This window comes from Geotrypetes seraphini, chromosome 9 (assembly GCF_902459505.1).
Source record: "Geotrypetes seraphini chromosome 9, aGeoSer1.1, whole genome shotgun sequence".
Taxonomy (NCBI): Eukaryota; Metazoa; Chordata; class Amphibia; order Gymnophiona; family Dermophiidae; genus Geotrypetes; species Geotrypetes seraphini.
The window spans coordinates 77108075-77131857 of record NC_047092.1 but is presented as its reverse complement, the minus strand read 5'-3'; the positions used below and the strand labels follow the sequence as shown (position 1 = coordinate 77131857).

At 40.1% G+C, this 23783-nt stretch overlaps 1 protein-coding gene across 4 annotated transcripts in view; it reads left to right on the top strand.

Moving 5' to 3' along the window:
- The window catches only part of MSRB3 (methionine sulfoxide reductase B3), a 160837-nt gene that overhangs the window by 6412 nt on the left and 130642 nt on the right, over nt 1-23783 (top strand). For 2 of the 4 annotated variants that reach the window (XR_004540667.1, XM_033959001.1), the window contains exons 1-2: nt 13024-13197; nt 14398-14521. Coding sequence is in view for 3 of the 4 variants with exons in the window: in XM_033959001.1 (XP_033814892.1) it covers nt 13156-13197; nt 14398-14521 (166 nt within the window). In the remaining variant the exon portion in view is untranslated. Of the gene's footprint in view, nt 1-13017; nt 13198-14397; nt 14522-23783 lie in introns of those variants that run through there. The other 2 variants (XM_033959002.1, XM_033959003.1) reach the window with 2 other exon arrangements.

Below are 23783 nucleotides of genomic sequence, written 5' to 3'. Positions count from 1 at the left end.
CTAGTGTAGAGCCCCTGCTGTCTCTTTCCCCTCTACCACTTCAAAATCTAAAATGTCTCTTCCTCTCCCCCTCCCTCGCTCTCTTCCTACTGTCTTAAAAATATTGCCCTGGTGTCACTTCTATCTCCCTGCTAATCTGGATTTAAAAATAAAAAAGTCCCTGGTGCTATAGTGGGCCCCCTTCCTTTCCTCACCCTGTCCTGCTTGCCCTGCCTGTAAGCATAAAATACAAAAATAAAAATTTGCTTCTTAGCACCCACCAACTCCTTTTGCATGCCTCCCACAGACCCTCATACCCCAAAAGGTGGGAGTAATGGCCGGTTGCTCCTGCTTGTGGTGACATTGTCTACATTACAGGAACAAGGGATGCTATCAAAGGTTTTGTTAAAATAAGGCCATGCTATGTATTAGTTTTGGGGAAGTACAAAGACGGAGTTGTGTATTATGCCAGTACATTAAGATTTCTGCTTTTCTTAGCACTGACCATGATGGCTTTATTCAGCATTATTGTCCTTCTGCTCTATTGCCATGACAATATTGGAGTCAGTATGATCATGTATTCTATTGGCATCTATTGCTATGAACAGCTTATAGATTTATATGTCGACAAGTTTTGGGTCTTTAAGTTTGGCTGTATTACTCTTTTTGGAAGAAGTGCACTTCCTGTTATTAGTCATTGTGTTAAGTTTGGCCGCCCGACCAGTTGATTTTTGTAATCTATCAGATCTTGGTGGAGTTCTTTTTAGCCTGCTTTTCAACTCTTATTGTAACTTCAGACCTTTTAAGGCCTCTTTTATAAAGCCACAATAGCAATGCTGCTGCAGTAAATGCATCGAAGCCCATAGGAATTGAATGGATTTGGTGAATATTCCGTGGCTTTGTAAAAGGGGCAGTTAATGTTTTACATTTAATTCTCCTGTATGCAGCAGAGCTAGGGAGTTGGTATACCAAACCTTTGGTCTTGCTCCTCTATTTTTCTATTGTCTCAGTCTGCCTCCGAATGATTTTAAGCTTTACATTTTTTGTTCTGAATCTAAACAACTGGTAAATAAATATAACTTATATTTACCAGTACTTTAGATCTAGAACAAAAAAGTACAAAATAAGTTTACCATATATTATAACATTGTAAGTTTTAATTTTTGAGTTGATACATTTTTTTACCGACTCCCAACTCCAGAGCCCTGATATACAGGGTAGTCATTCTATTTCTCAATAGTGCTCCCAATTGATTAAGTTTCTCCAGAGTATTTGTTTCATTTTTAATTGGTGGTGTTTTTACTATACTGATAATCTTTCTCCTAGTTTTTGTAGAATTATGTTACTAAATAATTTATTTTGATATTTATGTATTTTGTTTGTTCATCTCTCTACAGTTTTTTATGCTTCAGCTGCAATTTTCAATTAATTTAAATATAATTTCCAAATGGATCTTTTCTCTCCTTTAGTTGCTCAAAAATATAGAGTGTATTATAACTAGAGCATATGAATTTAAGGTTTTGCTCCATTGCTGCAGCATGTTTGTTTGATGTTTTGGCTTTTTCACATTATCTGTTCTGATCTTGATCTTTCTAGATACCCGTCTTATCAGAGACATCTCTGCTTGCAGCGATTCTCCAAGAATAAGCAGGACATCATTTCTTACGTACAGGTGGCAACATCTGATGGAACCCTGATACGAATCTCACTTCACACATACGAGTGCCTTCAGCCCAGCGCGAATGCATGGGACCAGTAGAGCTTTCTGCAGAGCAAAGCGGTTGCATTTTTATGAGCTCTCCTTAGCATGTCTTTCCATCCTAATTTTGAGTGCCTTTCTCGAGCGGGTATCATTTATTTTCTTTCCCCTATCCAGGTTAGTGTCTCTTAGAGATTTATGGGAGTTTTAAGTTTGCATTATTTTTGCGTCTGAGGCCCGCTTAGGCCTGAGCACTAGCTGGGAGTATTCTGTGAGGTGGTTATTTTTTTTTCCCTCACCTTCGAGCTGTTTGATTTTTTTCGTCAGTTATTTTTTCCACAATGTCCCAGAAGACCCTCAGCGGCTTCAAATGACATGCCAAGTGTAACAGGGTGATTTCTAGAATAATTGATGTTTGAAGCCTCTGTTCTCTCTGTTTAAAAAAGCAGAAAAGAACTCGGAAGGTGAGGCAAGTTCAATAGGAGGAACGTTTTGGGCACTCCAAGTCTGGTCCATCAACTTTGACATCAGAAGTATTGGTCCCTGGATCAGAAACAACCGCTTGCCCTGGATCAGTAACATGGAATGTTGCTACTCCTTGGGTTTTGGCCAGGTATTAGTGACCTGGATCAGCCACCGTGAGAACGGACTACTGGACCATTGATGGACCTTTGATCTGACCCAGTAAAGCTATTCTTATGTTCTTATGTCCCTATGGCTGCTGGAGCTGCATCAGACATTGGGAGTGCAGTGGCACTGAGGAGGTTTTCTCCATCTGTCTTGATATCGGGCACTGGTAGTGGGCCCAGAGACAGGTCTGTATCGGACCCAACACTGAGGGCACATATGTATTCAACATTGTCCTTGGCACTGAATAATAATAATAATAACAGCTTATATACCGAAATACCGTGAAGTTCTATGCGGTTTACAGAAGATTAAGCAAAGGTAACAAATTGAATTGACTTTAAGAGGGGAGGAAGAAAGAGAATTAATAGGACAGGAAATTCATTGTTGAGGAGAGAGAGATCAAAGGGACAAGTTAATCGCTATAGAAGGGAGAGAGAAGAGAGGATCAATTGTCTAGATGCTTTAGGAACAAGTGTGATTTTTAGACGTTTCCTAAATTCCCCACAATGTTTTACATCAGACAAAGGCCAAGAAGCATCAGCAACGTTTCCCCTTAAGATATGCCACAGCTGCTGTTCATTTCAGTTGGATGTGGAAGATAAGCCCAGGGCTGGGTTGTTAACTGTTTTGGACTATGATTTTCATCCATGGGAGATTCTAACAGTCCCTGTTCACAATGTCCTGTGGGATGCTGTATTGCCTAGCTGTAATGGAGGGAAGGGGGCAACAAACTAGGTATTCTGCCTGGCTTAAAGAGAGGGCAACAAGCCAGGGTAGAACAGTTCCATTGCCCACTGACGTTTTAGGATAAAACAGAATAGTCCACATTAGCATCTTCTTACAACTGAATATAGCATTTATTAGTAAAAGATTAGTAAAAGAACGAAATGGCAAAGTATTTAAAAAGAAAAGAAACAATACATCACCGTGAAAAATTGGCTGCGTCTTCTAGCCTTCAAAAACAAAAGACTGGGAAGCCTTCTAACAACGGTCTGGCTGGAAGAGCTTATGGGAGGGTTCCTGGGCAGTAAGTGCATGTTACCCCACAAGTGAACTTCAAGACAGTCACGTAGAGAGGGTTGCTTTATACACACAAAGCACACAAAGAAACATGATGGCAGATAAAGGCGAAATGGCCCATCTAGTCTTCCCATTCGCAGTAACCATTATCTCTTTCTCTCTCTCAGAGATCCCACGTGCCTATTCCAGGCCCTCTTGAATTCAGACACAGTCTCTGTTTCCACCACCTCTTCCGGGAGACTGTTCCACGCATCTACCACCCTTTCTGATACATGTTTGTTTGTTTTTTAAATGTAAGGTAAAAACAAGACATCTACTCATAGAGAGGAAAAACAAGTCATATCAGTATGTGAAAATTCTAGCCAGAGAATCTGTTCAGTCTAAACAACAGATGTATTAGCTTCACTAATAAGAGTTTGATTCTCAGCAAACCTTAACGAGCACTGGAAAAGTTTAAACTGCCCTACTGACAATGGCCATCTCACTATGTCTACCTGTGAAACTATGCAGCTTATAACCCTATGCAATGCTATCCTATTTAGTATATAGGCCCTATAATATATAGGCCCTAGGATAGGGCCCTAAGCTAAATACTGCCCTACAGATATGCAGATGAGAAACTAGGAGACACCCTTCCTTGCAAATAGTACCTAAGAAGGCGCACCAAATAGAGAGACCAGAAGGCTCCCAGATTCAAAGAGGCTCAGTTGCCCCACCATTCCATGGTAGTTGTATCTGCTTACAAAAGGGCCAAGAGTTCCTGAACTCATGCCTCGGCTTTCTTAGGTTGAGAGGACCTTGATGCTTCCTATATTTAGATCTGCCACCTCTACACAAACTTGTACTTGAATCCTTGATGTCCAGTGGGGACACTCTTCCGTTGGAGCAGGTTGCAAAGCTTCACCAATTAGTAGTAAACAAAAAGCATGTAAAAAGTATCTAGCTAGGGGCACTCTTGATTTCTTTGACGTAGAATTTTGACTCGCCACCTTAGGTTCGAGAATGCTTAGACACTCTTGCTGAATGTTTCTGACCTAGAGCCTATGGTTCTGGAGAAGTTGGTGGATACCCTTTGCAGTGAGGCAAGGTGGAAGAAGTTGTGGACCTCATCAAAAAACATGCTGATACAATCAAGTCCCTGTCTTGGCCTCCTCCTTTTGTATACTTCACATTGTGGAGGTTTACTGGAGGATATAGAAAAGGTTCCTACTACTCTCAAAATCATAAGTATACCGCTGCTCATCCTCAGCAGTAATAATCATGTTTTATTACTCAAATATGGAGGTTTACTGATTTTTTTTCTGAGTGCAAATTTCCCCCATCTTAATTCCCGACCAGAGGCAGGGATGGGCTTGTGACTGGCTACAAGAGCCAAAATAAATGTTAGTTCTGGATGACTTTCTGGTAGGAGAGAAACCTGAATTTTACCTGGAGAGGTGGCCCCTTATAACCTCAGATCAGTGGGTTCTGAAAATAGTCTAGACCAGTGGCTTCCAACCCTATCCTTGAGGACCACCAGGCCAATCAGGTTTTCAGGCTAGACCTAATGAATATGCATGAGAGAGATGTGCATATAATGGAAATGACAGGCATGTAAATCTGCTTCATGCATATTCATTAGGGCTATCCTGAAAACCCGATTGGCCTGGTGGTCCTCCAGGACAGGGTTGGGAACCACTGGTCTAGACCAACTAAACTCTCAGTTGGTAACACAGACCTCCAAATTGGCCTCAAAAGAGCAATATAGTATTCCTTAGCTCTCAGCACAGGGATAGGAAAAAGGCAAGTTTTTTCCTATATATTTTAATTCATCAAAAGTTTTAGGTTTTATAGTTGATTCTTCTTTATCTTGTGAAGCTCAAGAAAATCGCTTATATTAAAAGTGGTTCTTTAAGTTGAAAATGATTGAAGACTCTTTGCCCCTACTCTCTTGACTCAAATTTGCAGTATTAGTTCAAGCTTTGGTCGTGTTTCAATTAGACTATACCAATGCTCTCTATTCTGGAATTTCAACAAAGTTATTTAAAAAAGGGTTAATTTTTAAGAGATCATGCTTTGTGCATGTAACTCTTCTGTCAATGACAGTTCACTGGCTCCAAGTAAAAGCTTATAATATTCAAGCTGGAATGCCTGAGGTTTAAGATATTGCACTGTCTAGCCCCTGATCGCAGTACAGAACTCATTCAAATAACTTCGGGAAGAATAACGTCTACCTTGATATTGTATTTTTCATCCTTTAAGGGAATCCAAATACAAAGGTTTATTGGAATCAACATGTTGCTACAAAGTTGTGAAGGTTTGTAATTAGACTTCAACCATCTTATGAGAAATTCCCATGGTTTGCCTCCATTTGCAGAGCACCCAATAGATACTTGGCATCTATTGCTGTGAACAGTTTATAGATTTATATGTGGTATCAAGCCACGAGGAATCTTGCAGATGTCATCTTCATTATCCCAGAGTTGGCCTAGTTACTTCTCTGGTGGATTATTCAGTCCATTTTGAGATCAGCCTCCATTGAGGAGATTTGTACACATTCATACTGTATCTCATTATTGTCTTGAACAGCAAACTCGTACTTGATGCAATAGCCAGTTTGACCAGACAGTACTGCATAATTTGTTTGGTGCCTAGAATCTAACTCTACACTCCTAGGCCCATATTTCTTCTGTTCCAAGCTGCACCCTCACAATAAAACTGTATATATAATGTCGGGTTAATTGGTTCAATGTGGTCTTGCTTTTGCAAGCCCCTATTGTTTTTGAGTTGTTGTTTCAGTAAGCCTAGTAGCTAGGGATTCCCATATGAGAAAAATGATATGCTTGTCCTTGGAGAAAGTAAAGTCACTCACCTGTAGCAAGTGTTCTCCAAGGACAACGGAATGTGTATTCTCATATCCCCACCCATTTTCCTTAGGAGTTCCAAACTTTTGCTTTGATATTACACTGCAGTTCACATGTGCTCATGCTGGGCAAGAAAGTACTAGTTTATGCATGGTGGGATGCTGCTAAAGGCTTCTCAAAACTGTAGAATTCTGAGGTTTCATCGGACGATGGCACCTATAAATAAGAATATGTGTCCTGCTGTCCTTGAAGAACACGTGCTACAGGTAGGTAACTTCACTTTTCCTTAACTTATCCTTGGAAAACACAATGATCTGTCTCTTTTTGCTGTAGTCCTGTGTTCTTTTTAGTAGAATTCTCTAATAATCTTTGCTGGAGAAGAGGATAGCTGCGATTTCTATTAAACTTATTAGCCAACTGGTGGGAGCAAATGTGGTATAAATTACTATGAAGGAGTTTTATACAAGTTATATTTTTAAATTCTGCCAATGAATTTTGGTAAAATCATGTATGCTTTATTTGACCAAATACTACTTATTTTGATTCTCTTTTTCCACCCTTCCAAAACTATCTGCAGTGATTTTTTTTTTATTTTGGGGGAGGGGGTGTGCTGAGATGGGAGAAGAGTCCAGAATCCCCTTCCAGATAATCAGTAGCTGTTATAGAAACAGATTTACTAAAGCTCTTTTCCTATTCTGTTTAACATTTTTTAATTAATTTTTTCATATAACAACAAGTGTATCATAAAGATTCATACAATTACCTTAAGTATACACTTGATATCTCCATAACATACTGTACATACAACATATCTTATATAATCCTTACTACAATTTTAGATATCATGTAAAATTTAATAATTTTATCAACTATTATTCAATTTTGAATCCCTTATTTTGTTAGTTGCACACAATATAACAACTATTATGATAATTTATTTATATTTTATGATAAAGAGAATAAACCTACCCCCCCTCCTTTATCAAATATCTCATTATGGGAAAAAATTATATCAATCATTACAAAAATCTGTTAATGGTCCCCAAATCTTCTTAAACTTATCGATATATCCTTTTTGTGTTGCAAATGTACGCTCCATCTTATATATATGGCAAACTGAATTCCACCAAAAGTTGTAATTTAATCTGTCATAATTCTTCCAATTGTATGTTATTTGTTGAACTGCTACTCCAGTCAATATAAATAAAAGTTTGTTATTATTTGATGAGATTTGACTCCGAGTTCTCATTGCAGTACCAAACAAAATCGTATCATATGTCAAGGCTATTCTTTTCCTATTCTGTGACTGGGCAAAGAAGCTTCAGTGAATCAGTCATAGAAGCCAGCAGTCTTTTACATAAGAACATAAGAAATGCCTCTGCTGGGTCAAACCCGAGGTCCATTGTGCCCAGCAGTCCGCTCACGCGGTGGCCCAACAGGTCCAGGACCTGCGCAGTAATCTTCTATCTATACCCCTCTATCCCCTTTTCCAGTAGGAATTTGTCTAATCCTTTCTTGAACCCCAGTACTGTACTCTGCCCAATTACGTCCTCTGGAAGCGCATTCCAGGTGTCCACCACATGTTGGGTAAAAAAGAACTTCCTAGTATTTGTTTTGAATCTGTCTCCTATCAACTTGTCTGAGTGCCCTCTTGTTCTTTTATTTTTCGAAAGTTTGAAGAATCTGTCCCTCTCTACTCTCTCTATGCCCTTCATGATCTTATAAGTCTCTATCATATCCCCTCTAAGTTTTCTCTTCTCCAGGGAAAATAGACCCAGCTTCTCCAATCTCTCAGCATATGACAGGTTTTCCATACTTTTTATCAGACGTGTCGCTCTCCTCTGAACCCTCTCGACTATCGCCATATCCTTCTTAAGGTACGGCGACCAATATTGGACGCAGTACTCCAAATGCGGGCGTACCATCGCCCGATACAACGGCAGGATAACCTCTTTCGTTCTGGCTGTAATACCCTTTTTGATTATACCAAGCATTCTATTCGCTCTCTTAGCGGCCGCTGCACACTGTGCCGTCAGCTTCATTGTCATGTCCACCAATACCCTTTTCCCAGAGTATGCTGTCTGCTGTGTGACAGCACCACCTTGATAAGTAAAGCAAAGAGGTAATCCTCTTTATTTCCCATATCAAGGTGACTTTGGTCTCTGACAGTTCCGCTTTCTTTCATACCCTCTCTCTACCTTCACCCCGTCTCTGTCTCTTTCTCGTACCCTACCACAAGCCTTCACCCCGTCTCTCTCTCTATCTCATATACCCCCACGTGATTTATAATTTTTACTCATCCATGAGTATACGTAACCTTTCGTATAATCATGTTCATCTCTACGGAATTTGAGTACATTATATGGAAGGACTTTTTTCTCTGAATGAAGGAAATGATCCAAATTAAGAAGATCCGTTGAGTAATCAACCGTGCAATCTTGCACTTCAAAGAGAGGACTGAACTTTTAGAACTATGTATTTTATAAGATTAGTTATGATCTGGGACTTTATTAGTAGGTTTGAACTAGTCACTGTAATAGGATGGGGTTCTGGGGCTATAACACTGAAGAATTTAATTTCATTTATATTGCTAAGCTTTTAATATTCAATGATTGTCTTGATATTCAGAATTAAAGTAAATAATGTAAGGATTTATAATAGCTGCTTCATTATTGTATGATAATATGGGGTATAGTATTAGTTAGGCCTATTTTAATAGTAACTCTTAAGCAACCAGAAACTACACTTATCCGGCATCTATCAATCCCCATGGGTACAACTTAGAGTTTACTGTGTCATTATAATTATTAAAGGACACACACAATTCTGACTAATCTTCCTAAATTAAAGAATGGTGTTTTGCAGGATCATGTATATTTTCCACAAAGGGTGCACATCTCACAAGTTTTGCCAGGGGTATGTAAACATGAGTTCAACTGTATAGTATGTATTGATGGTTTTAGTCCCTGTGTTGCTTCCATTTAAGGCTTGGGAGAAGAGCCAAGCTTTCACCTGCTTCCTGAAGTGTAGAGAGGATTTTTTTAATTCAAGAAATTTTCTGAAGGGGGGAGGGGGCTATTCCAGAGAAGGCTCATTGCTAGGAATCACACTGTATGATTTCCTGTGGAGAGAATGTTGTTAGGGATAGGGATGTTTATCTCGATGCTCCAAATGTCTCTAAGACTATTTTTCGGTTTCTTATTCAAAAATTCAGAAATTAATTTATTCCACCAGGCGGCCTGATACCCCAACAAATCTGTCTGGAAGCATAGGACCTGCAATCTATAATGATTTTTAAGATTCTGCCATTCAGGGAACCCACTCTGAATGGCCTGCTTCAACTGTAACCACCTATAATTTTGAGATTTTGAAATACTGAATGATTGTTGCAGTTGTGAAAAATCCAGCAGTTTCTCATTAAATATAACATCATCTCGAATGCTTGCCTGCATCCAGTGCTTCCAGAAGATCCCAGCCCCACCTATATCTATCTATCTATCTATCTAACTATATATTTCTGCATCTTGATGGCCACGAATTTGGACTTGGACGATGAAATGTACAGTGTCGGCATCTATGAGACAAACATGGTTTTTTCTGTTACATAGATCATTTTGGACCCCTGTTAAGTTACATAAATTAGACAGTTCTAAATCTAATAGATACTGGCACTGTCATCTAGACATAGGGACATTGGATCATCTGTTGTTCTATTGTCCTTTGATACTCAGTTTCTGGAAGTCAATAAGGAGACAGATTAATCTTATATTGGAATCGGCAATCCCTTTGACGTATAAGGCAATATGTGGAACATTGCTGCATGTCAAGCCTCCCATGGATTGCTACAAAGGCAGGCTCTTCTTGATTATGACAGGGATATGTATGCAGTTGATAACCCGCAATTGGAAGAATTGTGATCGGCTAAACTTTCCATTTCGGTGGGCCAGTTTATGTTTAGGGTACAAATACGAAAAGATGAATGCAGATATATTGGGGCATAGCAAAGTATTTAATTTGTTTTGGGGCTCGTTGATATTCTTTGTTAATTCAACATAGTTTCTTGGTTTTCAAATCTTTTGTTTATTTTTATACATGTCCAGGACTGGGTGGGGAGGGGGAATATATTTCTAATTTATTTCTTGATCAAATTGTTGGATGGGAGGGGAGGGATATTTATTATCTTCATTGTTATTGGTGGAATTTAAGTGCTTATTTTGTTCTTAATGTATATATAATTTATGGCACTTTGTATTAGTTTTGAAAATTAATAAAGATTTAAAAATAAAAAAAGGGATAGGGATGTTTATTTGAGAGAACTGCAGTGACCTTAGAAGTGTGTAGTATACTCTGGTTCATTTCCTTTAAGGTCTTTAAAGATCAGACAGTTTTACATTTAGCCCTGTACGTATTTTACTGGCAACTAATGATGTTTTTACAGGAATGGTGTGACGTGATCATATTGCTTACAATTTTCTATCAGTTGTCCTGCAGCATTCAATTGGAGTTGGTGCAAACTCTTTTTGTAGTCACCCCAGTGTGGAATGCATTATAGCAACATGAATCAGAGAGAATGGGTCTCAAACAGAAATTAAAAAAGTACACCAGTATGGTTAAAATCAGCTTTACTAATAATGCTTCTTGTATTTAAAAAAAAAAAACAACAACAACCCAACAACAATAATAGTGTGGCCACATTTAGGGAGAATGGCAAATCACTGCATAAGTAGGTGAAATGGAATTAAAACTTCTGAACTGAAATTGAAAGGCAGCATCTAAATTATGAGAAGTGACAAGACTTGTCTTGAGGTATGGAGAGGAAAGCATAGTTGCAGATGGTAGAGGCAGCTTCTGAAGGTTGCTTGGTTTGAGGGATCAGTTCCAGCTGTACCCCATAGTTCATGACCTATGATTTAAAGGGGAGTTTATAGCTCCCAAAAAAGGATTTTTTTAATGTCTAGTATGTGTTAAGAGACCCACAGGAGCTTAGTTTTATTTGGGTTCAGGCAGTTTGAGGGGTTTTTTTTTGGGGGGGGGGGCTGGTTTTATTTTTGCCCATTCTTGAATTGCTCTTAAACAGGTTTATTTAGGGCTGTGACTTAACTCTGGTTTAATGGATTTCAAGCACCTTTCCCTTTCTCAACTTCTTGGCAGTTTTCAGTAATTGTATTCTACAAGCATTAATAGAAACTTGCACTACTTTAGTATATGCTAATATATTATCACAATTTAAAAAAATCTCTTCTAGATCTTGCAGTGAATGGATAAACATTTTTATTTCTTCTGTACATGACTTAATTGAAGCTGTTGAAATCGGGTTGACTGGCAGATTGGAAAAGAACATTAGTTCATGTTTTAACTAAATTGTGAGAGTAATGTTCAGATTTAACAAATCTTAGATTTCCAATTATTTGGGGGAGGGGGTTTGTTAACTCCTTTATGAAGACAGTTTGATGTGGATTAAGCGCCATGAGGGGCTTTCAATAATTTATCTACCTCAGTAGGAAAAATGAGTTTTCAAAAAAAATTTGTTTTAGTTTTCAATATAGTCCCCTGATAGCTCCATACACTTCATCCACTTTTTCTGCAATGAATTTAACCTCTTTGAAAATAATTCTTCTGTTTGACCTTCAAACCAGGATATCACAGCTTCCTTGGCATCTTCATCACTTGAAAACTGCTGTCCACAGAGAGATTTCTTCAAAACTCAGAACAGGAAATAATCCTAGGGAGCCAGCTCAGCACTGTAGGGTGGATGGTTCAGCTGCTGAAACCCACATTCTTGGATGGCAGCCTGTGATTGTCATGCTATGTGCACTGGCACATTGTCGTGAAGCAGCAGCATGCCTGCTGTGAGTTTTCCTTGTCTTTTCTTCTTGATTAACTCCTGTAAAGCGATCATTATGTTGGCGAAACTCTCCACGGTTACGGTAGTCTTGTGTGGTATGGCCTTAGAAGCAAAAGTCCTTCATCATCCCAGAAGACAGTTGCCATGATTTTGCCTGTCTTGAATTTTGGGGGGCGAGGTATGACTTGTGCTTCCACTGCATTGACTCCGTTTTGGACTCAGAATTTCTGATAGATCCAAGTTTCATCTCTAACGATGAAAAAAATTCATGGATCATCACCAAGTTCTCCTGACAGCACTGGAGCCTCTTTGCCTTCTGACATGGTGTCAGCATTCTTGGAACCCATCTTGCACTAACCTCGAACATGCCCAATTTTTCATGAATTATTTTCCAAACTGTATCTGCCTAGATGCCCATTTCTTCAGCTATTTGGGACAAGATTAAATTCTCAACTTTATTGTAAATTTCTGTGGAAATTGTTTCCTTAGGCCGTCCACTGTGAGGGTCATCTTCAATGGACTATACTCCACTTAAACTGCTTGCTCCAAAATTTTGCCTTATAGGACAATGGGGCAGACTTACCATAAACTGAAATCATGCATTCATGGATCTCCTTTAGTTTTTTCCCTTCTTATATGAGAAATTTTATCACTGAATGGTGCTCCAAATTTAGCAATTTCTTACTTGATTTGCACGAAGACTCTTCTGACATCCTGTTTCTTGGAATGTTAGACTCGCACTGAGCCACAATTGTGCATGAGTAACCTTGAGACATGACATAACATGCACAGACTTGTTTCAACACGCTTTTTACTTTCTGTCATACTCGGGTAGATAAATTATTGAGCACCCCTCGTAGATGGAACTCTGTCATTTAGGTAAACGTAAAACTGTATTAACTATAAATCACCTAGGGATAAGTGTATTGGAAGCCTCTTGTTTTAGAGCACCCATATTTTAACTGTAGAATATATCTTTTTTTTATTTGCCTGACCTGCAGAGTGACATCATTGCCTTTTGTCCTGTTGCACTGTAGCTGCTTGACTCACATACTTTGACATAAGCCAGATGGCTGCGATTGGTACACGCACAGGCTGCTTGGTACTGCAGTTGATGAAAGAGACTAGGAAGACATTTTATGTTCAACTGCAAGAGCATTATAAGACTGCAACTATACTTGGTAAATTACTTTTTCACTGTATACTTTTATTTGTCACAGTGAAGGCCACTTGAAGAAAAGTACAGTTTTATTTGTACTGGTCAGAAGTCTGTTTCGGAGAATGTCCTATTCCCTTGTTTTATCTATGGTACTTCTGTAGTCACTGGTGAACATGTCATGTTTGTTTAGGTTTTAATGGTTCTTCCATCTTTTAACCTCTCAATGTTTTGTTTTGTGATGCATTTATTTTTGAAAAGTCAAAGTTTAAGCATATTAATAAACAGATTTCATACATATATATTCCAGAGTTGTCTTGTAATGCAATATTTGTGTTTTCTCTAGTAGGTCTGTCAAGCTCACCAGCAGATATTTCTTCAGAAAAAGGACAGAATATATTCTAATTGATTGGAATGCATTGTTTGGCTTTATGCATTTTCTAGCCAAGTTGTTTTCAAATCTGTATCCTGGAGAGCCCTCAGCCAGTTGGGTTTTCAGAATATCTCATGTTTATGCATGAGAGAAATTAGCATGCAGTGGAGGTAGTGCATGCAAATCTAAATCATGAATAGTTATTTCAGACATCCTGAAAGACTGATAGGGGGTTTCCCCTAGAACATGTTGGGAACCATTGGTGTAACCTTTATGAATTTTGAGTATCAATAACATCCATAAATCTGTTTTTTTAAAACAGATTTGATACTGGTAATTTTTTTGTTGTTAAAAATCATGCGCAGAAATAGTTTGCTACTGTATGCATAACCATGGTAATTTTTGTGAGATTACTTAAACACTGAAGTACACTTTTGATCATTATTCCTCTATTATTTGAAAGGTAGCGGGTGCATCCAAATACTGTATTAATTTAGTTATTTGGTTTAGAACTTTGCAGAATAGAGGCTTGAATATAAATTTTGCTTCCATTGCAAGTATGGGAGCTGTGAACCTCTTTCCTTTTTCTTGCATTAGCTGCTTAATCATATTGTTCTGTGTAGTACATTTTCACTGCTGTAGTTTGGAATTTATGTTGCAACATATAGTATAATATTGGATGTAATATTCCATGTTTACCCATTATAAATAAGACTGTCTATAGTCTTAACATGGACTAGTACGTTCACCATTTTGTTAACCGTACTTAAAACAACCATAACCATCTGATTTACTTTATGTATGTGTAACATATGTGGTGGTTTAATGTTCATCTTTTTTTTTCTCTCCCAGCTTTTGTCTCTGTTCTATTCCTCTCGTTTTGGTGAGGATATCACAGTGATGTCAGCATTCAACCTACTCCATTTGGTGACAAAGAACCAGCCAATAGCATTGCGAGCCTGTGGGCTTCCCTCAGGTTGAATGGGTGCTGCTTGTTCTGTCTTTCCTTTGGAGAGCACTATTTTTTTTTTTCTTACAAATGGGTGTTTCTGCTCCAGGAAAGTTTGCAAAATTTAATCTATTTTCTAGGGATCCTTTAATTTGGATGTAATTATTTTCTCAGATTTTAAAGAACCAATAACATGATTTAGCTTTCTTCCCAAATATATTATGTGAGTATCTACATATGTCTTATACAATGACATTTTTCTACAATTGTGGTTATTGAAATTCATATTTTAAGACAAAAGGTCTCTTTTATCAAACCATGCAGCAAATGCACCGAAGCCCTTTAAATCCCTATGGGTTTTGGTACCACACTAATTTGTTTGATAAAAGAGGCTCAAAACTTTTCACCAGGAATCTACTCAGAATCATTCAGTATATAAGAGCTGGAACATAATTATTTATTTATTTATTTTTACACCACTAAAATATCTAACCTTTTAAAAATCTGTTCTGTATGTTTTGAATCTGTGAATTATCTTACTTTGTTAGCTTTCTTTTCATAGAAAAATGTGTATAATTCAAGACAGTAGATACATTGAGATGATAGTTACTGCAATAATTTCAATGTTATTTCTTCTTTCTCATGTCCTCTGGAGAGTCCATTTTGAGTTCCTTAAGCCTCAGTATGCAGTTAGTGTTATGTGCTCTGCAAAAATGTTACGTTCTGCAGAATAGCTTCTTCCCACTTCAGTGTCCATGCAAAGATATGTTCTCTAGAGCTGCCATGTTATGGTTTTGGGCCAGTCCTAGATTTCTTATAACCCTGCCCTGATGCATGATGGGTACTTGCAGCACCAGATTCAATAGGTAAACTTAGGTTTTTTTTCAGATGGTATGTCCTGGTACTGAGTACTACCACTTTTTATTCTACCTGCAAAAATCTCTCCAGAATGTACAAGAAGTGGTAAATGCTTTCCCTCAAAATACTTTAGGCTTAAGGCATCCAAACCTCAAGTTGTTATCTCTTAATGTGTCTCATCTTCTCTTGCTGCCACTTCTTTCCTCTTGTAACTCATGATGTTAGAAATATCCCATTCCTTAGTGCCTACTGTACTATTCTGCACAAATGGGTGTTATCCCTTCCTATTAGCAGGCAGAGGTAGGGAATATGAATTTTACCAGTGATATCGCTGGTATAAGCTGGGTTGCTCCCTCAAACAGACCAATATTTTTCTCTAGCAAGTGGTAGGTTGTGCTGATAGAGCTACTGGTCCCTGGCCTACTGGTCTACTGACCGTGGCTGCATAGCGATGTCAAACCTAATGACTACTCCCAGGTTACCAGTCTCTGACTTTACCTGGTTGAGTACAGAGCTTGGCTCCATAGTTCCCAGTCGTACTTCTTAGTGCCATTGTGAAGCTTTAGGTCAGTCCTATTGGGCCATGCCAGAGGGGTATGGGTTCCCATCCCTTCACCCTGTGTTGCCTGTATACCCTGGTTAGGTGTTCCCCACCCTTGGGTTCCCCCTGCAGCTCTCAAGTGTAATTTTTTCTTAGCATTAGCTCCACTGCTCTGCACAAATGGGTCCTTTTACTAAGGTGTGGTAGGGTATTGCCACAAGGTAAATAATACCACAGGTGTGCTGCACTTGCTGCTTGGGTAAAAAAAAAAAAAGAGATCTTGGTCTCACCAAGTCCAGTGCTGCGTTTTTGACATCTAGGTTCAAGCAGTGGAACTTATTGGATGAAATGTGCAAGTGACGGATCAGAGGAAGTGTTACCAAGCTTTTTCCACTTTCTATACCCATCAAAATGGGCTCTGCTTCTGCCACCCACAATGTGGCTAGTCTGTTTGAGACAATTGGAATCGCCTGTAACCCGAAAGAGTGGCGTCTCTTCATTGACAGCTCATCCAGGAGCAATAAGAACCCATCTCTTCCACTGGCTCACTCAGTGCACCTCAAAAAGGATTACAACAGCATTAAGACCTTGCTAGATACCTTGAAGAATGATGAGTATGGCTGGGAAGTCATCAGAGACTTCAAAATGCTGGCATTCCTATTGGGTATCCAAGGCAGTTTTACCAGTTTCCCTGCTATCTCTGCTTTTGGGACAGCAGGGACACGAAGGCACACTACCAAAGCGGGACTGGCCACAGCAAACTGAGTTCTCTATGGGGAGAAACAATGTCAAATGGGAACTACTGGTGGACCCCTGGAAGGTGCTGATGTCACCACTGCACATCAAATTGGATGTAACGAAACAATTTGTCAGAGCTGTAGATAAGGAATCAGCAACCTTGAAGACATCTTTCCTAATCTGTCTGAGGCAAAGGTCAAAGCTGGTGTCTTTGTCAGAACACAGATAAAGAAGATCCTGGAGTACAAGGAATTTCCCAAGAAGCTATCTAGGAAGGAGAAAGTGCCTTTGAACAGCTTTGTTGCAGTAGTTAAGGGCATCCTGGGCAATCACAAGGCCGGAAATTATGTGGAGTTGGTTGAAAATCTGGTGAAGAATTACAGTAAAATGGGCTGTAGTTTGTCTCTCAAAGTCCATGTCATTGATGCTCATCTTGAGACATTCAAGGAAAACATGGGAGCATACTCAGAGGAGCAAAGTGAGTGCTTCCACCAGGATATACTGGACTTTGAATGCTGCTACCAAGGACAACATGATGGGAGACTACATCTGGGAGATGATTAGTGAAAGTGATTTACAATATAATTATAGATCTAAAAAAAAACTACTCAATTCTAAATCTTCTGTGGTCATCTTTGTATAACCAATATTAATACATGTTGTGATTCATATGTTGGTTTTTATTATTTTATAAGAATAGGTGAAAATTCTGCGTTTTCACATTTTAAATAGGTAAATTGCAAAATTTGTCTATCCTGGTCGCAAACGAAAAGTTCTATGGAAATAAAAGACATTTCTATATTTTTTAGGCTTGAGCAATTAAGAAATTACACTTACTGCCCAGGAACAAAAGTCATGTTACAGAGAAATCATTCAACTACCAAATAGCAAAAGTGTGGAACTCACTTTTCATTGATATTCACACAATCACAATATAATACTATAATGCAAAAATCTAAAAATATGTTGTTGTTGTTGTTTTTTAAAGAAATACCCATTTTAGTAGCCTTCCTCTGGATCAACCCCATCCTGTATAAATCTTTTTGAAGTTGTGGTTTCCAGAATTGTACACAATATTCTAAATAAGGTCTGATCAGTGTCTTATACAGAGGTATCAATATCTCCTTTTTTTTCTACTGGCCATACCTGTCTCTATGCACCCTATTAACCCTAGCATCTTTCTAGCTTTCGCCATTGCCTTTTCAACCTGTTAGGCCACTTTAAGATCATCGCATACTATCACACCCAAGTCCTGTTCCTCTTTTGTGCACAAAAGTTCTTTGCCCCCTAAACTGTACCGTTCCCTCAAGTTTTTACAGTCCAAATACATGACCTTGCACTTCTTAGCATTAAATCTTAGCTGCCAAATTTCAGACCATTCTTCAAGCTTTGCTAGGTTCTTCCTCATGTTATTCACATTATCAGAGGTATGTTTGTTTATTGTAAGATTTTGATATTCACAAAGAGGCAAATCTTACCTCACTACCCTTCAACAATATCACTTACAAAAATGTTTAAAAGAATAGGCCCAAGAACCAAACTTTGAGGCACACCACTGGTAACATCCCTTTCCTTAGAGAGAGATCTCCATTGACTAATACCATCTGTAGCCTTGCACTCAACCAGTTTCTGACCCAGTTCATCACTTTAGGGGCCATCCCAAGGGCACTCAATTTATTTATTAGACGCCTGTGTAGAACACTGTCAAAGGCTTTGCTAAAATCTAAATACATCTGGGAGAGATTTTCTCCCAGTAGACAGACCTCTCAAAAGTTCCTCAGCTCTAAAGACTAAAGGGGAAGCTAAGCCTGACCTTCCCGCTCCCTTCATATGGCATAAGGGTGCTCTTCTGGCATCCATCCAGCACATATCTGGCATGAATTAGGGGTAAAAGAGCCTGAGGACTCCAGTCCTGTCAGTTTTGAAGCAAAACTAGGTGATTTGAAGAATCTGGAGAACGTTGAAAATTCAAGATGGCATTTTGGTGCCAATAAGCAGCTCAAAAACAAATTTATTAATAAAGTATAAAACTCATAAAACAGGATTTTAGAGGTGGGGTACCCTACAGAATGTGGCAGAAACCTTCAAAAATAGGTTTTAGCATACTCCCTCTGTCCAATTCTATGATCACCCAGTCAAAGAAACTTATCAGATTTGTCTGACAAGACCTACCTCTAGTGTATCCATGTTTGTTTCCTGTAATCCACTGGATTTTAGAAACGTCAATATTCTTTGTTTTAAAAGTGTGTCCCTTAATTTACTTACAATAGTAGTCAGAGTTACCCACATATAGTTTCCTACTTCTTCCTTCCACTTTTGTGAAGAGGGACCACATTGACCCTTCTCCAGTCCTCTGGTACCACTCTCGAGTCTAGAGAAGCATTGAAAAGATCAGCCAGTGGAGCTGCCAGAACATCCCTTAGTTCCTTCGGTACCCCCCGGATGTACACCATCTGACCCCATCGCTTTGTCCACCTTTAGTTAGTTCCTTGCAAACACAATCCTATGAAAATTAATCAGGGTCTACCACACCTTCATCCCTATTTGCATTTGTCCTCTGCAGTCCTGCTTCCGCAGCTTCAGCTGTGAACCCAGAACATAAATATTTGTTAAGCAAATCAACCTTATCTTTATCAGCTTCTCTCCTTGACCTTTTGAGTCTCACAATGCCACTTTCACACTTTTTCCTATCACTAATATATATAAAAAATGTCTCCTCCCCCCAGGTTTTACCATGTTGGCTTTTTTTTTCCCTTCTATTTGTATCTTTGCTTTCCTGACTAATCGACCAGCTTCTCTTAATATTTCCAGATATTTTAGCCTGTCTTCCTCTTTCTGCAATGTTTTGTAGTTTATGAAATCTAACCTCTTTTTCTAGTGCAATAGGTACATCATTCTAGGCTGTAGGGTATTTTCCCCATACTCATGAGCCATGCAGAAGGAATCCATTCTAGGTTTTCAACTCCTCCTCCTTTTCCAGAGGGCTCTGCTGCCTCCTTCAGTTTTTCTTTCTGATCTGCTTTGTATATTTCTTTATTATTTTCAGTATATTTTAAGATTTTTGTGGCTATCTGCACCAGAGCTCCCTAGTGTGGAGGATAGCTCTGCTTGTGTGGAGAAGAAGCAGACTTGGGTCTGCAGCCGGCAGTTTAATCCCTTAGTGACCCGTTTGGCCAGCCTGCAGAAAGCTTTGTGGAGCTTGCGGTCCTTATCCTTAATAGCTTAGCTCACCTATAGAATCACAGGGGCTTGAGCGCAGGCTATTAGACATCTGCAGAGGGCTCAATGGGGCTCTTCAGGGTGCCAACTTTATTTTTGCCTCCCCCCTTTGCATGCACGTTCCATGGGGGTTGGGGATCAATATAACTTTGGTCCAACTGACAGCCCAAAGATCTCGGCATTTTGAGAACTGGCTGATTGAAACAAAGATTTTTCTCCCAGATCTATTTACTTCTTAGAGCTGAGGCAGGCTGCAGCACCTTCAGAGCACATGTCGCAGTCAAAAAGACTATTACAGCCTATGGGCAAAATCGGGGAAGTTGGGTCTGAAAAACCTATTTTTGAAGGTTTCTGCCACATTGTGTAGGGTATCCCACCTCTAAAATCCTGTTTTCTGAGGGTTTTTTTTTAAACTTTTAGTAAATTTGTTTTTGAGCTGTTTTTTTGACACAAAGCAGCCATATTGAAGTTCCCCATTTTTGTTTTCAAAGTTCTCCAGATCCTCAAAATTGGCAGGACTGGAGTCCTCAGGCTCTTTTATTAATAATAATAATAATAATAATAACTTAATTTTTTTATACCGCCATAGTCTTGCGACTTCTAGGCGGTTCACAATGAAGAATAGCTGTACAATCAGCGAGTTATACGCCAGAAGAGCACCCTTATGCCATGTGCCATGCAGCATATGAAGGGGGTGGATGAGGTTGGGCTTAGCCTCCCCATTGGTCTCTAGGGCTGAGGAACCGTTTAGGGACCTGTCTACTGGGAGAAAAATCTCTCCCAGAGCCCCAGAACAACAGCTTACTTAAGCATAAGAGCATGGAAGCCATGGATCCCAAGAGGCATAAGGTGGAGTTACTTAATGGGTACTCAGTGCTGCCTAGTAAAGGCTTTTCTCCTGAATTTTTTTAATTTGATGTGGAGAGATTATTTGGATAACTGAGATCCTCATATGAGGTCTGGCAGCAAGCCAGAGATCATACAAGGGGGCTTGGTCTCCTAGGGCACATCATTGTCATTGGCAGAGGCTGATCAGGATCCTGTGGACCTAACAGGGACTCTAAGGTGAGGGATCATCTGTATGCCCTTGCTGTCGCAGAGCAAGTCTTCTCTACTAGACAATATAGGGTCATAAACAGGAATAAGTACAGAGAAATCTTTTTGAAGATGTGGTCTCCAGAGAAAGCAGTGGTGGCCCTCGACCAAGGGGAAGATCCCATAGTACGCTGGCTGTTTCAAGCCTTTGGCGCTATTAGAGCTCATTATTGACTCCCTGCAGGAGTTACAGTTAGACTGTAACTCCTGCAGGCCCCTTTCACTCAGTATTCTATCCTGAGCGGAGTGAGAGCACAGCCTACGTCTTTTCCCTGGCATCCTGATATGAGTGTTTTAGTTATGAAGCACTGGAATGCTCCTGAGGGCTCTTTAAAGGTAGCCAAAACAATGACTAGGCTGTATCCTGTGGCATAGGAATGGCAACAAATGTTTGTTCATCCTAAGATGGATTTCTTTGTAGCTCAGGTAACCAAGCACAATCCCTGTCAAGTGAGGGAGGCATAGTATTAAAGGATACGCAGAATTGCAGAGTAGATGTGGTCCTAAAAAAGAAGTTTGTAGCTTTGGCCTTAGGGATGAAAGCAGATGCAGCAGCCTCTTTTGTAGCACTCGCTTGTCGTACCAAGTTGTGTGGTCTAACCCTGGCAGAGGGCAAGCCTTTGCTCCAGCTGATGCCAGCAGGGGTGGATTATGTGGCCGATACTCTCTACAACATCAGTCATGAGCAGAATGCTCTGGATCAGGCAGTGGGTGAGAAATTCCACTTCCAAGGCTACTCTCAGCAGACTCCCTTTCAAAGGACAGTTGTTCAGAAAGGGTCTGGACAATCTGATGGTTAGTGTGGCAGACTGGTAGCCAAAATCTCTGCCTGATAGCAGACTGCAAACCTCTAGAGATTCTAGGCAGTCTAATTTTCATAATTCCAGGTGTTTTTCACAGTATTCAGGAGGAACCTTATCTCAGATCTATCAAGTATCAAGACAAATTTACAGGACCCAAGTGAAGCTAAGCCTCCGGTTCTCATCCCACATCAACCTCCAAGAAAGCACAATGATGCCAGGGCTTAAGTCTTCCTCCTGAAGATAGAAGGAAGGCTCTCGGCATATGCAGAGGTCAGTGCAAATCTTGTCAAACCACTGGGTGCTGGAGATCATTTGGGGAGAATATAAGCTAGAGTTCATACATCCCTTAACAGACTGGTTTGAGGACTCCCCAGTGGAATGCCCAGAAAAGTCATGTAGAGTCTTAGTAACAGTACAGAGACTTGTAGAAATTCAGGCCATAGAGCCAGTGCCTCATAAAGAATCGGGCTTGGGCAGATACTCCATATACTTCATAGTGCCCAAGAAAGGCTCAGAAGATTGGAAATCCATTCTGGATCTCACACACAACAATGAGACCCTGAAGGTTCCACACTTTCACATGGAAACTGTATGGTCAGTCATCGCAATGGTAGTTCCAGGGGAATTTCTAGCTTCCTTAGATTTGATGGAAGTCTTATCTGCACGTTCCCATATTTTTGGAACGCAGGAGATTCCTCAGATTCCATGTGCTGGAGAGACATCATTTCTCGGCGCTCCCCTTTGGATTGACGTTCCAGTCCGTTGTTCTTCGAGGGAGTCGGCCAACTTTCAACCTGATGGCTTTTGCGAGGAACAAGAAGGCAGATTGCTTTTTCAGTTGAAGATCCAAGCCCAGAAGCAAAGGCCTGAATGCCCTAGTCCAGCCATGGCCAAAGAGTGAGCTCTTGTACGTGTTTCCTCAATAGCCAATGTTAGGGTAGATACTTCACAGAATAGCAAACCACCCACAGAAAGTGGTCCTCTTAGCACCAGATTGGTCACACTGGCCATGGTACGTGGACCTAGTGCTTTTTCAGAGGGAAAAGGTCTCGGATTGCAGGTATATTCCGATATTCTGTCTCAGGGCCCAGTGATCATAGAAGATCTGTATTGCTTTGGTCTTACACCATGACTCTTGGGTGTGCAGCGTTAGAGTGCAAAGGATACTCTGAGCCTACGTCGGTCTCCGCTTATGCTAAGGCGTGGGAGATATTTCAACATTAATACACGAAAGAGAAGGTAGAGCCGTTTAGTGCTCCAATCCTGGTGGTGCTAGCTTTCTACAAGCAGGTCTCGACAAAGGCCTTGCATTGGCCATTATTCAGGGTCCAAGTGGCAGGCCTCTCATGTTTCAGAACCCGTGGAAGCAAAGCTCCCCTGGCTTCTCATCCAAAGATTGCCAGATTCCTAAAAGGGGTGCTAAGGTTCAGACAACCGGTAAGACAACTGTTTCCATCGTGGAACCTTAACATGGTTATGCATGGCCTCAGTCAGGCTCCATATGAGCTTATTCAGGAGGCGTCCTTGTTGGATCTTACCATCAAGACCATTTTCCTTGTGGCTGTTACGTCAGCAAGACAAGCCTTGGAGCTGCAGGCCCTGTCATGCAGGAAGCTCTTCAAGATCATGGAAGCGGGAGTTTCCTTGCGCACAGTACTGTCCTTTTTGCTGAAGATGGTTTGGCATTTCATGTCAATTAAGAGGTAAGATTACCAGTGTTCCAGACTACAGGGTCAAGAAGAAGCTGGATGTGAAGAGAGTTCTCCTATATTATCTCGAGGTCACCAATGAGTTCCGACTGTCAAACATAAGAACATAAGAATTGCCACTGCTGGGTCAGACCAATGGTCCATCATGCCCAGCAGTCCGCTCACGTGGTGGCCCTCTGGTCAAAGACCAGCGCCCTAACTGAGACTAGCCCTACCTGCATACGTTCTGGTTCAGCAGGAACTTGTCTAACTTTGTCTTGAATCCTTGGAGAGCGTTTTCCCCTGTGACAGACTCTGGAAGAGCGTTCCAGTTTTCTACCACTCTC